The 17,152-nt window shown below is 29.4% G+C and overlaps 1 protein-coding gene across 1 annotated transcript in view; it reads left to right on the forward strand.

The window, feature by feature from the left end:
• LOC111677306 (Krueppel-like factor luna) overlaps positions 1–17,152 on the forward strand; it is a 190,636-nt gene that overhangs the window by 17,392 nt on the left and 156,092 nt on the right. The window contains exon 3 of the mRNA XM_046954727.1: positions 9,948–9,983. Coding sequence (XP_046810683.1) covers positions 9,948–9,983 — 36 coding nt within the window. The remainder of the gene's footprint in view (positions 1–9,947; positions 9,984–17,152) is intronic.

A 17,152-nucleotide genomic window follows, 5' to 3' on the forward strand; every position in this document is an offset into this window, starting at 1 on the left:
ACATCGGTTGGCCAGTTGGTAGTGTGCCTGTCAGTTTGAATGTTTAATGACATTTTACTATTTTTAAAATTCTCATCTTATTTATCTAATATTCGTCAAACATTAGTTATAGTTCTTACGTTACTAAAAATCTAACTCACACCTGTGAAAGACTTTAGTATGACGCATGTTTTGTTTTGTAGCCCAATGTTCTAAAAAACGAATTTTGGAGTCTTGTAGGAAATGAGCGAAATAATGTGCAATTTTTATTAAAATAAACAATATTTGACTGAAAAAACGTTAGTGCTTTTTTACCCATTTTCAGTTAGAAAATTACGCTTTTTCACCCCTTTTTAATTTTTTTGCGTGCGTTTTGCTTGACCAATGTTGGCAACACTGATAATGATACCTGTACGAAATTATTACTGTGAATTTCTTTCCGATCGCACCATAATTGTTTGTAGCTCTCAAACAAGATTCTTTTCCGAAAATCTCATAAACGTTCATAGTTCGTAGTATCTCCCATACAAAGCCCAGTTCCAAAAATTACCGAATAATGATATCCTTACAAAATTTGTCACAAATATTAGCTTAATTACTTTAGCATTTATATACCAGAATGTTGCCGTAAGAATTTATTACGATCAGTCCATAATTAGTCTTAGCAAATCCCTTACGCTCTTCAGAAATCACTTGATAATATATATAAAAATAAAATAAAATTAATCATAATAAATGGTGCAAATGTTTGGTTTAATTAGAAAAAAATTATTTATAAAAATTATATAAAATAAAAAATAAAAAAATATATCAGAGTTACACTTAATGAATGTACACTTCGATAATTCGACAACAAAGTAATAAGAAAATACTCCTTAATGTATGTTTGTATGTACGTGTTTTTGTTACCCTTCTCAAAATTTATATTGCTTTGGTTTTATGATGATCCCCAATTCATTTTAAGTCTAGCAATGGCCGTTCATGAGGTGGACCAACTTCAAAAAAAGTATTAGTGAGTAATTTGTGTACCCATTACCTTTACGTGAGAAGGGTAAATATAAGTTTGTCATTCTGACCCTATAAGATGTGGAAGATCGCTATTTAAAATCAGCAAAATTGGTCCATAAGTAACGGAGATATGAGCTAAGAAACGAAACAACCGATTCATGCTCAGACTGAATATGCAAAAAAACAATAACAAAATAGATAATCAATCATATTGTAAATTTTGTTATTTTACGCTTGTTTATAAAAACAAAGCAGAGCAAGAGTAACAGAGCGAGCACAACATTGTTATTGGATAGAAACATGAAATTAAGTATGTGGAGCCTGGCTTAAGTTAGATCCCATAAAATAAAACTTTTTCGTTCTACAAAAGGTATATAGAGCCCTGATTAGGTAGAACCCATAAAAGAGAGCTTTTTCTTTTTTCAAAAGGTAATTTTTGAATTTTCAATAATATTGAACATAGAAATATGAAATTAGGTAAGTAGAGCCCGGATTAGACGAGAAAATATAATTTTCTATAATATTGAACCTAGAAATATGAAATTAAGTATTAGGTGAGAACCGAAATACGTGAATTTTGTTTTTTACAAGGTACTTTTTGAATTTTCTATAATATTAAACGAAAAGTATGAAATTAAGTATGTAGAGTCTAAATTAAGTCAAAACTTATAAAAGGAAACTTTTGGATACTTTATGGTACTTTTTCGTTTTTATTTTTCTTAAAAATTTATTATAATTCATTTGATGATAATGTATTTCATTTAGATTCAAAGATAATACATTAATACTATTTAGATCTTACTTCCTACAATGTAATATATACTTTTATTCTTAAAAATAATTCATATTCTAATGCCTTGGGATACACAAAAACTTTTGTTTTACCCTCTATTATAAATACAAATCCCACTTAACGATTTCGAAAATTCTAACCACAACAGTTTTCCAGATTAACAATTGTTCAATTCACAATCAAGTTGCATATTGTAAATATCTAAAGTGTAGTAACAGTGATTGTGAACAGATTGTTCACAATAAAAAAAAACAATCAAAACAAACAATGTCAAAAGTAAAAAAACAAATAATATTAAACTAATTAAACGCAAAATATACCAAATTAATTTTTTATTTATTTAAAATTCTATTATTTTCATTATTCCACATTTTAAGCTAATAAATAAACAGTTTTTAATAAAATTTTATTTTTGTTTTGGTAAACAGCTGTTTTTTATGCCAAAATCGATTGTATTTTTTTATTTATATGCTGAAATAAACAATTGACAACACTGAATTTTCTTACGACATTCGAAAAACATGTGTTCAATTCACAATCGATGGTGTAGCGTTGTATGCGTTGTATGTCAGCAGCTGCTACAATAGTCATAACAATGTTGTTTGTATTTTCTATGCAAAAGCTCTATACAACTCATACGACAATTTTTCATATGTTTTTCGAATGTTGTGAGAGAATTTTAGTGTTGTCAATTGTTTATTTCAACATATAAACAAAAATTCAAACGATTTTAGCATAAAAAACGATAAAGTAGTAACACTGAAATCAAAAACAAACAGCTGTTTACATATACAAAAAAACTAAAATTTTATTAAAAAAAGTTTATTTATTAGTTTAAAATGTGGAATAAAGAAAATAAAGATTTGAAAATTCATAGAAATTAATTTGGTTTATTTCGCATTTTTAATTAATTTAATATTTTTTGATTTTTTATCTTTTGACATTGTTATGTGTATTTGTTTTGATTGTTTTTTTTTTTTTTTCATTGCGAACATAAACTTATGACTTGCTGCAAAGATCTGTTCACAATCACTGTTACTACACTTTAGTAGGTACAATATACAACTTGATTGTGAATTGAACAATGAAAAATTGTCGTAAGAGTTGTGAACTTTTGCATAGAAAATACCAACAACATTGTTATGACTATTGTAGCAGCTGCTGACATACAACGCTACAACATCGATTGTGAATTGAACAAATATGTTACATATGAGGGTTGCCAAGCAAATTATTGCAAGTTTGAGACTATTTCTATCTATCTATGAAAATTTTGAATTATCTTACAGATATTAACATATACGAAATTTGAAAGTCCGGCCGTTATTCTCTAAATATTAATTTGAATGTCAAAGTACTTCATGTAAAATTTGAAGATTCTCGATCTAATGATTTCTTAAATATACGAATTTTTCTATTTCAGTCATTTGGGGGCTCCAAGGCCCCCAGATGAAAGTCCACTCTTGCATGTTGACACTAAAGTGACACACAAAATTTGAGAACTCTAACTGTTATATTATCTCAAATAAAGGGATTTTATATTTTCTTAATATGGGCGTGGCTCCTCGCCTACTTTAAATTTCAAAATAAAAAGTAGCCTATTACCTATTCCAGCAGTTTGACGGGACAGTCCCGAACTGACCACTTAACCTACTACTTGTGGTGGCCTCTAGCCAACTGACTACCTAGGTGAGCAACCATTTTAACATGGGCTTGTCCTACGAGGAAGTCAATCGTCACTCTACAGCCTACAAAGACAGTCAAAAATAGTCAAAGGATGGTAATCTTCAAATGGGTTCTTGGAAGTTAATCACATTACTAGCTATTTACCTGGCGCTACTTCTCTTGCTATAAAACTTGGACATGGACGTGTTCTAGTATAGTGACGATTTACTTTTATTCTTGACGAATGGCCCAAAAGATGTGAATTGGAGCCAACAGGTGGTATGATATTAATGGAAATAAAGGTTAAAAATTTCAAGTGTTCACTCTCTAGAATACTATGGGACATAAATGTGACGATTGACCCGAAAGATATAAATTTGAGTCAACCAGATGGTGGCATATTAGTAGAAAGTAATAATCATTTCTCCAAAAGATGGGTAAAATAACTACTTTCGGAAGTACAACAAAAAACAACTTTTAAGAGTATAATCTCTAGGTTTTTTGGGGACAGTAAAGAGACGACTGTCCCCGCTCCTGCTTACAAAGCGAACACTAAAGTGACGACTGTCTTCATTCTCGATTACAAAGGGTACATTCGTGACGAATGACCCCAAACATACGAATTACAATCATCCAGGTGAATAAATATTAGTGGAAATTACTGTATTTTTCGTATGCATTGTCTTTGTCGAACTGCTGGGTTTAGTCTATAACGTTCAAACATACAAACAAACACCCATTCATTTTTATATATATAGATGAACATAAAATGGTTTATTTTTTTAACTCTACGTAGTAAATTCTCAAATTAAAATATTTAACAAAAGCAAAAAAGAAACAAATTTAATTGATTACTTTTTCCAATTTAAAACACACGAATAAATGTGCAATTAATTGCTAATGCCGTAAAATGATGATTGAAATTGTACAACAACTAATTTGCAATAATTTGTTGTTAACAGCGGGAATGTTTTAGTTATTGTTCCTTAAAACATATAATGAGCGAATAATGCGATTAAGCACACTGCAAATTTAAACATATATTTTACCCACTAAGCAGACCACACATTCTAAACTGCTCTTGTAAGATGGAATATTTCAATTAATTTTTATTATCAGAAGTCCAAGAAGCTTGTTTGAACATTTGCTTTTTAAGTTTTCTTGTACACTATTTTTAAGTATTCTATAAAATAAATACTTTTCAAATACAGAAAACGTATTTTTTATTATTTTATTAAAAAGAATTAAATGTATTTTTTATTTGACAGCCGGTTAATAACTGGATAATTAACAAGTAAGAGTCGACTTATATACCCACTATCAAACCGTATGCTGTAAATGGAATGCTCTCCTATAAACATTAAATTGATATTATTATTATTAGATTTTAACTTGTAGGAAACTTACTAATTATTACTAATTAAATTACTAATTATGGACCGATCAATATATAATTTGGTAAATAGAATTTACTTATTAATATCGAATTTAAACTCTTATATTTAAGACAGTAAAGTCATTTTTTGGAGTGGACCATATATAAGGGTTAAGGTAAATTATTTACCGATCCTCATAAAATTTGGTAGAGAGAAATTGAATCACACAAGACTTATTTATGTCGATTTTATCGCTATACTACCACTTGTATGGGGCTATATGAAAACGTGGACCGTTAAAATATTCAACTGAGACCCATAAAAGTATATGTATATTCTTGGTCCTTTAAGATTCAAAGCCGATCATGATAGAGTCTAAATAGAAGTAGATAGCGAGCTGAAATTTTCTTGAAATACTTCTAGTTAATTCAGTTTGATATTGCCTACCCAGCATAGTCAATATCGCTCCCTTCAGAAAATTACTTTATCGCTCATAACCGGCTAAAAGCAACATTTAAATTTTATAAGGATAAGTCCATAATTGAGCCTACCCATATAAAGTCCCTATGGAAAATTACTTTAATGCTCATAACTGTCTGAAAGAAACATCTATAGTGGTGAAATTCAACAGGAAGATATTTTATAGGAACCTAAATTTTTTCGTAAATTTAATACTCATATCTGCCCTTAAACAGTATACATAGCAATAACATTTTTCTTAAAAAAAATTTTCGACATAATCAAACCTGTCTACTAACTTTTGTGTCAGTTGAAAAATTACCCTACCCCATATAAAGGCGTCATGAAATAACTCCCCATAACAAAAATTAAATAAGTCCTCAAATTTGGGTACTTTTTGACATTTCGTACGAAAGTAAAAAATAATGTAATTTTTTGCTAATTTTTTGTGTATTAACAAAGTTTAAAGAAATTTAAACAATAATCATAACATATGCAGATGTTGTTTAATATTTCCAAAAACTAACTGAGAAAATAAAAATGGATTCCTTTTTAAAGTACAGTTGCCGAATTTCAAAATATAAACAGGTTTGTGCAAGATTTAAAAAAAAAACAAAATTTCATTCAGATAATGTGCTGAGTTGCCGCAAAGATTTCTTAAAAAAGAAGTGAAAAAGGGAATAAAATTACTGAGCAAAAAATATCAGAAAATGTGTAAACTAATCTGTTAAATATCTAAAGGAAATTTATATTATTCGCTTAATTGTCTGATGAAATTACAAAAACAATTCTCTTCAGATTATGTGCTGATTTATCGGATATTATTCGAAAGCCATTTTATATTTTACTTCAGAAAATTTGCAGACTATTCTCCTTTATGTCTAAAGAATAATATAGGAATAAAAAACAAATTGTCCTTCGCCAATTTGCAGATAAGTCTCGTAATTGTCGTAACACTAAAATTCGCTTTATACAATGTGCAGACAAGTCTGATGTTAAACTTTAATACTTCAGGAAATGTGCAGAAATGTCTAACAAAATTTTTGCCGATTATTCTGTAAAATTTCTAAAGAAAATTTATATTATTCGTTAAAAATTCTGATAAAGTAAGGAGTGAGATCGAAAAATTCTTAACACACGTTTTTCATTACATTTTTCAACCAAAGTATTATTTGATTTTTTTTTTGATCAAGTTACCTTTGAAAAACATGTCTGTTATTATGTGTAATGTCAATTATATTAATTTTTTTGTTAATCTGATTAAAATGAGTGACCAGAAAAAAGTGCGTACTGAAATTATTAAATATTTTCAATTAAACCCAACTTGGTCTTACAAAAAGTTAGCCAAGCATGCAAAGGTCTGCCGTCAAACTGTTTCCAATGTTATTAAACAGTACCGGGAGAACTTGTCAGTTGATAGAAAACCTGGTTCAGGTAGAAGGAATGGTCCACATGATGTTTCTAAAGCCAAAAAAATAGAACGCATTTCAAAAGAGCTCCCAACACATCCGGTAGGAAAGCAGCTCGGTTAGCTCAGTGCTCGGACTATTTGGTACGAAAAGTTAAAGCTAATGCAGGTTTAAAAACATACAAGGCTCAAAAAGTTCCTGACAGGAACGCTGCTAAAAATTTAGAGGCCAAAAACAGAGCACGGAAATTGAAGTCAAGTTTTATAAAAAAATATTCTTGCTGCATAATGGATGACGAAACGTATGTTCTGGCAGATTTTTCGCAACTTCCAGGTCAAAAGTTTTATGTTGCTGATGCTCGAGGGAATGTTGAAGAAAAGTTTAGGACCCAAAAGCAGACAAAATTTCCCAGAAAGTTCTTGGTATGGCAAGCAATATGCAGTTGCAGCAAAAGAAGCCAATCATTTGTTACAACGGGCTCTATAAATACCGAAATTTACATCAAGGAATGTTTACAAAAAAGGCTGCTTCCATTCATAAGACTTCATAATGTGTCCACTTATTTTTGGCCTGACTTGGCATCCTGTCACTATGGTAAACAAGCCCTTGAGTGGTACAAGAACAATAATGTGGTATTTGTACCAAGAGAGGCAAATCCTCCAAACTGCCCGGAGCTAAGGCCAGTGGAGAGATATTGGGCTCTTGTTAAAAGAGAATTGAAGAGTACAAAAAAGGTGTCCAAAAGTGTGGTAGATTTTAAACGGAGATGGACTACATGTTCGAGCAAAGTGACAGAAAGCACTATAAAAACGTTAATGGAAGGGTTTCCGAAAAGGGTTCAAAATTTCATCACTAGTGATTAAAACTATAAAAATATTTTTTTTTGTAAATTGTAATAATAATTTTAATCAAATAAAAAAAATAAAGCTGTAAGTTTAGTGGTTTCTTTTTTATAAACATATATGTATGTTAAGAATTTTTCGATCTCACTCCTTATAAGAATAATTACAGAAAATTTTTCACATCAGACTGTCTAAAAATATTGTTTACTGGGACCCTAACCAGTCAGTATGTTAAAAAAGTGGATAATTTTAAAAAAAATAAATATTTTTACGTATTATTGACAAAAAAAGATATTTTCTACAAGAGGGGAGTAAGGGTAAATGTGGCCATATCCTTATAAATTTTGGTAGAGGTCTACTTCAAAGTTATTTATGTAGATTTTAATCGTTTTATTAGAAATTATAATTGAATTTTGATCTTCAAGGCATTTTCTGAAGGGGAGTTGTATATATATAAAAATTAGTAGTGTTCTATAAAACTAAGTTTTGCAGATATATGGCGGCTAGGCGAAATAATGGACCGGTTTTAACCATTTTCAATAGTGTTCGTCCCTGAACCAAGAAAAATATGTGCCAAATTTCATCAAATTATCTTGAAAAGTGCGACCTGTAGAGTAGAAGGTTTACATAAACACACAGGCAGACGTATGGACAGACGGACATAACTAAATCGACTTAGAAAGTGATTCTGAGCCGATTGGTATAAATAATATTTTTGGGTGCTACAAACATCTGCACAAACGCGTAATACCCTCCCCACGATAGTGGTGTAGGATATAAAATGCCCCAACGAAATGAAATAACTTCTTAAATTAAAATTAAATAACATCCCATTTTTGGAGATTTATTATATATAAAAAGTAGGTGGCTCATACTTTTGAGTGGGACTTCAAAGTTTAATATACGCAGAGAAAAACATAGTTTGACATGGTTACTATAACTCAACTATGTTCACTGTAACAATATATTGTTATCAAAAACATAAAATTGTTATTTAAATTCTATTTAAATATTATAATATATTTGTTTCTGTAATCAGTTTCAAGTTTATGGCAATTGTAAACTTGAGATGATTCACTGAAAAAGAATTATTTTTTCAATAATTATGTAATGGTAGCGATGAAAACATATTATGTTACTAACACATATATTTCAAATTACAAATAACCATTTTATGTTATGTTGCTATATGTTATACATATAACTATTGTATGTTATGTTGTTATAAATAACCATTATATGTTTTGTTGTTTTATGTCTGTTGCTACAACGATAAAACAACTTTAGCCACACACCTCACACATATTATTTTATGTGCGTGTGTTGTTTTACGTGACAATAAAATGAGTTGAACTAATTCTAATTTGGTTTATAACATCATTGTTCAATTCACAATCGATGTTGTAGAGTTCTATGCGTTGTGCTACAATAGTCATAATAATGTTGTTGGTATTATCTATGCAAAAGCTTTATACAACTCCTACGACAATTTTTCATATGTTGTAAGAAAGTTTAGTGTTGCCAATTGTTTATTTCAACAATCAAAGGCTTCCCAGTGTGAACCAGGTCTTACCAAAACAAAAAAAAAAAAAACTAAAATTTTATGAAAAACAGTTTATTTATTAGTTTAAAATGTGGAATAAAGAAAATAAAAGAATTGGAAATTCCAAAAAAATAATAATAATAATAATAATTTGGTTTATTTCGCATATTTGATATATGTAATATTTTTAGATTTTTTTTATCTTTTGACATTGTTATGTGTATTTGTTTTGATTGTTTTTTTTTCATTGAGAACAAAAGCTTATGACTTGCTGCAAAGATCTGTTCACGATCACTCTTATTACACTTTAGTAGGTACAAAATACAACTTGATTGTAAATTGAACATACATATATATGATTTATAAATCGTGTTATGTATTGTAGGTATATTTTTTAATTAAAAAAAATTTATTTTTTTAATGTTTAAGATTTATTTTTTTTTAATTTACAAATTTGAAAATCTAAAGCGAAAAACATCAAACTATGCATTAAAAGAGTAAAATATGCTTAAAAACTCGAAAATATTCGCTTAATATGCTACAAAAGTCAAACTATGCTGATTATGAGTAAAATGTGCAAAAATATGCTCTAACAAATCCATGTCAAAATTCTTAAATTAATTGACTCACGACAAAAAACATGTATTTGATAATTTTGGTTTCCCTGGCGATTAATATGTTTACTTAAATATTAATGTATAAGTATGAGGAATATTATGTCAAGAGACATGACTTCCGATGACTGCATATCGGGATATAATTTGCTCCAATGCATTGGTAAATTTGATTCAGTTAGAATATATACAAATTTGATTAATTCCCGAGCTTTTTTATTTCAAAAAGTAATAATGTTTTCAATTTTATATTTTTCAGAATGGACTTGGGCCAGACCCTCTGCCAGCAAAGGAGGTAAGCTAATATATAGTAGCTCTTTTAGTCAAATGACTATTTAGTTATAATACAGATTAATGTTCTTATACCCTACACCACTATAGTATTATACGTTATACGCAACTATACCGTTCGACCCAATGCTTGAAATTGGTTCATCATTTTACCTAAACTTACCGATTTGTTCTAGTTATGCCATAATTATATAAATTATACTTCTATCTCTCCAAAAAAAAAATTAACAAAAAAGTTTTATATACAATATCCATAAATGACACTGCCATTTTTTGTAATCGGCCATTATTTGATCCTAATAATATATTATTTTCCTAAATTCAATGATGATGATCTTTGACCCTATCTCCTATACAAAGCCTATTTTTTTCATCGATAAATAGCTTATATACACCAAAGACAGATGTTCATTTGATAAGCAGTATTTATTTATGATTGTTCGTCGACTAAGACAGGAATTAGTTATTTTGAAAGGAGGATGTATATACATTAAATCCGATGAAATAAACCTAGGCCTCAATCGACCCTGTTGTGCGATCCTTAACTAGTGTCTCAGGTGGGAATCGAACCCACCACCTCCGGTATACCAGACTAAAACACTAACCTACCGAAGGCCACAAGACAGGAATTAAGTCGCAAAAGTGGGGTATTGGCAGAGAAAATGCTCTTTACTTTCATTTTCCTCTTCATTATTGCAGCTGGTTCATTGTAAATATAATAAAGTTGTAGCCCAGTGGTCAGTGCCCAGTTATGACCGCAATAAGGATTTTGAGATTGTTTAGAGCATATTTTTGGTTTTCCTGATAATAATCCTAATGTCCATCATTCATTGACAGTTTTATTTTGCTAAGAAAAATCGTATTACATATTAATATAAAATTGTAATAAATTTATCAGAATGAAAAGCAATTTTGAAAGAAACTACGTATGGTCTTATAATCAGTGTAATACTAATTAAATGTGTTCATTAAAATAAATAGTTTATCGCCTATTAGTAATTTTATTTAAAAAGAAATTGCTTTTAGATCGTCATTAATGCAAACAAACTTTTTGTAATATGACACACGAATAAAACATGACGATCATTAAACCGGGATCGTTACTGCAATTTATTTTCGAATGAAAAAACATATGAAAAAAAGGAATGCTACGACAAATTGCACAAAAATCTTGTAATATGTTGTAAAATATTTCTTGTGCCGCAATTGATCGTAAATTAATCAGAAAATTTGTTGCAATTGCTTGATGTTATTATTGTTATTATTGCAAAAGTAGTTGTAAACACACCAACACGTGCGTATATTCGCAGAACGTAGAATACAAGTTAGTAGAATCGTTAATTTCGTTTACTGGCTTCTGATACATATGAATGGATCGATCTATCGTTAAACTGGTGAATGTGTACATCTGTATCAGTGGATCATGACCAATTTCCGTCCTTTATGTATGTTTATATTGTCTGTTGCTTAAACTGTTCTATTTCATATTGTAACACTAACACTTGTCTATCTATGCATTTCTATAGATTTTTTATCGTTAAGTGCGTGATCTGTTTGTGGCTGCTACAATTTGAGGCTTTATTACTAACTACTTTGGTGTATCAGTAGTTAGTGTGAATTCATGCCACGCTTGGTGGAAATTGCAATATATTAACGCAATAAAATTGCCAATATAAATCACTTTGTTGATGCTGAATTTCTTTTATTTCATTCTCCGTATCTCCTCGCCACTTTTAAAAAATATAAACTTATTCATAGATACAAATACCAACATTAAGGCAACATCTTTTTTATGTATATACTAACTAGAACATGAAAATTAGACGAAAAGTAAACAAACTTTGGATTTTTTAGATAGAGAAAAAAGATAGTATGGTCAAACCACGACAAAAAAATATATTCCCTAAAACTTTTGCATTTTTGAAGACAATACGATAAAATTTGATGTGATTTTTTGTAGAAGCAAAGACAAAGGCTGTTGTATTGCAATAGGACGAAAATGCTGAATTTTCGTACTTTTTATACCCTTCACGTGAAGAAGGGTATATATAAGTTTGTCATTCCGTTTGTAATTTCTATAATATAATTTTCCGACCCTATAAAGTATATATTCTTGATCCTTATAGATAGCGGAGTCGATTAAGCCATGTCCGTCTGTCTGTCTGTTGAAATCAGTTTTTAGAGGACCCCAGATATCGGCGAGATCCGAATCTTCAATAATTCTATTAAACATGCTTTCGTGAAGATCGCTATTTAAAATCAGCAAAATCGGTCGGTAAATAACGGAGATATGAGCAAAAATCCGAGACAACCTCTGAAAATTTCATCAAAAAATTGTTAAAAAAGCAACAAAAACACTGTATATAGAAAAAGATGTACACGTGTGTGTGTAGATGTATTTGGTTTTATTCAGCTGTGTATTTTTTTGTATGTTTGGAATCCAAACATACAAAAAATACACAGCAAAAAAATATGATTTGCATTTTTTGTTAAAATAAAATAATTTTCCCTTTTGTTTTGCAAATATATTTTTTAATGAATAGAAAAAAGTATTTAAAACGTTTTCAATTATATGAGAGTAGATTGTGAGTTATTGTACAATAATTTTTATACGAATAATGTAAGTTTGAAATTTAAAACTAACACAAATTTTTTCCAAGTGCTTTTTAAAACAATTTTTTTACGATAAACAAAAACAAAATCTACGTCTCGTCAATGTTTACCAGCAATGAATCAGAGGTCGACCGGCTTCGAGTCGGAGCTTAGCCGCCGCCGATATTAGTGTTTATATGTAAATTTGGACCATCAAATCATTTTCTGAAGAGGACTTTAAGTCTTGCCGATTTTTGTAGAAACACAATAATATCCTTATTATGAACTCTAAATCTTATTCGGGAGATATAGATTCAAATCATTTCCAATAGGCTTTATTCTCCAAAAGAAATAAGTATGTGCCAAATTTCTTATTATCTTCAAAATTTCAACCTGTAGCGAGCGCACAATGTTTACATGGACACACTGACGGAAGGACGGATATGACTTAATCGACTCAAAAAGTTATTTTAAGCCGATTGGTAAACCGAACAATATTGGGCAATATTGTTGGGTAATATTACTCTCTGAATGGACAAGAATGAAAAAGGCGTACAAGTGACATGAAAAATATTATGGAAAAAGAATTGTAACTACAAGGATTGTTTGCGGTAAAGCATAGAAGGTGTTTTTACTCATAAGTTCTCTAATCCGCTCGAGTATTGTAAACATAAAGGGTCTTTAAATAAGTATTTCATTACAACCCTAATATTACTTACACTGTAAGTTTTGGTCATAGTTAGTTAGATGTACAAATCGATATGTTTGTTCTCGTACATAAATATTACTGCATCCATTTAACGTCATCTATATTAAAAGCCAATTGATTATGGATCTTGTAAAACATGTTTTCATTTCGTTCATTTATCTAAACGGATTGATATTGATTGCGATTTAAAATAAAATACATTTACGGCACCATGTACTACTAAATAACTACTGCTCGAATGTGTATGGATTGTACTGATACAATTGAACCGCAATGTTTTACGTACATTCTTTGCCAACTAAATATAAGAAAAAATAGCATTGTGTGGCTATGATGGGGATAGCGATGGCACATGTCCGGAAATAGATGTGTGCGGCTTAAAAACTATTTGTAAAATGTTGTTTTTGTATTTTTGATTTCTAAACATTTATTTTTTATCTCAAACGAACTATAATTGGCAAAGAGAATTATAACAGTGATAGACAAAAATCGACCGAGGTGAGTAATAAAAGAAAAAAAATGTTTTCAATTATATTGTTAGATTTGACACACATTTTAATTACTAAAATTTTATAAAAAAATTAATTCATAATAAAAATGTTAATGTTTTTTTATAACCTACACCACTATAGTGGGGATGGTATTATGCGTTTGTGCTGAAGTTTGTAACACCCAAAAATATTGGTCCTAAACCCACCTTAAAGTGTACCAATCGGCTCAGAATCACTTTCTGGGTCGATTTATCTATATCCGCCCGTCTGTCTGCGTGTCCATGTAAAGCTTGTGCGCACGCTACAGGTCGCAATTTTCAAGATAATTTGATAAAATTTGGCACATATATTTTTTTTGGTTCAAGGACGAACGCTATTGAAAATGGTTGAAATCGGTCCATTATTTCTCCTAGCCCCCATACAACCGTATCCCCCGAATCGGGCCTTTAGGCCACAATTACGTAAAATGTTTTATAATGTCAATAAAAATCAGCAAAAATTAGTTTTATAGAACAATAAATGACAATGATCGGGCCTCATTTGACCCTAGCCGCCCATACAAACTCCCCTTCAGAAAATGGCTTGAAGGTGAAAATTAACGTATAATTACTAATAAAGCGATCAAAATCTACATTAATGGGTAGGGTATTATGCGTTTGTGCTTATGTTTGTTACACTTCAAAATATTGGCCCCACCCCCACCATAAAGTAGACCAATCTGCTTAGAATCTATCGAATTCAAGAAAATTTAATAAAATTTGTCACATACCATTATTTTGACCCGAAGACAAAGGCTATTGATTAAAATCGAAATCGATCAAAATTCACTTGTAAACGCTAATATGATCAAAAAATTCTACTTGAATAACTTTATTGTAGATGTAAATCCCTCTACCTCTTTTAAAAAATCTCTTTTTGTCAACGAATTATTAAAATATTTCTGAAGTTAAATTGAAATTAAATTCTTTATTTTTTTAGAGAAAGGAAATTAGTTTTTGGAAAAGCTTAAATTTATGTTTCATAAAAAGTGTAAATTAGTCATATGAACCATATTATAATGATAATAATTTTGATATCAATTTATAAAAAATATTATTGAAGTGACATAAACCAACTAATACTTAACATTTAATTTTATAGCATGTGACATGCAACTGTAATTAGTTTTTATTTCATGTTGCTAAAATTTTAGCCTAATGTTAACAATTAATTAAAATCATTATTAGTATACTGTCAAAATTATATTTATCATTAATGTGTGGCTTTAAATTAAATTAATAAAATATATTACACAGTGAGGCAAAATAAACGAAAATAAGGTACTTTTGAATTTTTGATTGTTATTATCTCACATTTCGAAATTTTACACATAAAAAATAATACATTTAAGACAAATTAATTTTTATCGATATAAAAACGAGGTGTCTGAAAGTGTTGAGCATAATTGCGTCCAAATACTCTGAAAAACTCTGTAATGTAAAATGGCATCTGTAAAAAAATATTTACAATTGTATACGAATTATCGTTATACGTGTTTACAAAGTATTGTGATATTAATCCTTTTCAAAATACTGTGCCTTTTGTGTTCTTTAACAAATTCGAAACTATCATTACATGACATTCAAGATGAAAAACGTTCTATGAAAATAAATATTAGCTGGAGCTGAGATTCATACAATGCGCTAAAAAGGTATGTTGGTGTAAACTCCCACTTATTTACTCGTTTGACATTTATACAATTTAAATTAGCAGCTGACATTTTTATACGATGTAGTTTTATTTTATTTAAATTTGAATGTCTCTTTGTTGAGATCCAGTTTTTCAAGCAATAAACAAATATGTATGTATTAAAAAAAGAAATAACTTTCCTTATTCATTTTTGTTGTTTTGCTAAAAACAATCATATAACCGAAGTTACATATAATACTACTTGTCAATATAATACTTTATAACTAAACTTTTGACGTCAAGTATTGGTCTTAAGTCAAGTATTTGTTAATTATGTACATGTGTAAACATTTAATAATAGCAAAAACAATTAAAAATGTATAGTCGATCATGGCCGACCACACGATAACCTATAACTTTTTAATGTTGATTATTTCACTAAATATAACATAAAGCGTTTTCTTTAATTCCGATGATATTAAAATAAGGTCCGATCTAACATAGTTATAAGGTCAAAATTCCTATTCGTGGGTACGGTTGTATGGAGGCTAAGCGAAATTATGGACCAATATCAATTATTAAGGCTTCGTGACAAATTTCATCAAATGAACTTGAATATTCCGACCTATAGCGTTAGCACAGTTATTAAAAATTCCCCAGGCCATTATCGTGTCTTAGAGCACTTGAATTTGAAATGTGATAAAAAAAATAAAAAAAAATTTTGAAAATATTCTAATAAAATAATTGTATTACTTAAAATACATCTGTAGTTACTTGAATATGAGTTTTTGTCCTTATAGAATAACGTAAAGCTGTTCTCAGCTATGGTCAAAAAATTTTGATATTTTTAACGGTCGTTTCAAAATTCAAATTTTAGTTTTTTTGATACTTTGTTAAACAAATTTCAATATTTTTGGGAGAACTCATAGGGATTTATGGACAACAGATTAGGGAATAAAACAGTAAATAATAGTGAAAAAATAAATTAACCCTTAAATGGGATTGCAAACGGGTTTTATTGAATTTTGAAACGACCGTTAAAAATATCAAAATTTTTCGACCATAGCTTAGAACAGGTTTACGTTATTCTATAAGGACAAAAACTAATATTCAAGTAACTACAGATGTATTTTAAGTAATACAATTGTTTTATTGGAATATTTTCAAAAATTTCAATAAAATACAAAACAAATTATTTAATGACAAAACTTTCGTGTAAACTGAAAAAAATGCTTATTTTCCCCTTGTAAATGCGTCTTCAAACTTCAGAGCCGTTGCGGCACCAGTTAACGTAATCCTATTAACCTAATTTTTTGCACGACTTATTTTTATAACCCATAGAACAATTCTAGGGTGGGGGACGGTCTGTAGGATAAAAAATTTTTTCCTTCATACAAGCTTGGAGCACTCTAATCTATACACATATCTTGTCGCATTTTATTCAAATACATATTATCATTTAATAGTAAATTATGTGGTATTCAGTGATTTTCAGAAATACGCATTTATGTTGAATTTTATTCCTAAAACTTTGATTGTCAATGTGCGTCTAAATAATTTTCGGAAATGGTTCTTATATGGGAGTTGTGACCAATTATGAACCGACAATAATTTATGTACACACATAACATATTTCATTCAAATTTTACCCACTTACTTTATTAATTTATGAAATATGTGCGTTTAAGTGATTATCGGAAGTGGATTTTATAT

The sequence above is a fragment of the Lucilia cuprina genome, chromosome 6, assembly GCF_022045245.1.
Source record: "Lucilia cuprina isolate Lc7/37 chromosome 6, ASM2204524v1, whole genome shotgun sequence".
Classification (NCBI taxonomy): domain Eukaryota; kingdom Metazoa; phylum Arthropoda; class Insecta; order Diptera; family Calliphoridae; genus Lucilia; species Lucilia cuprina.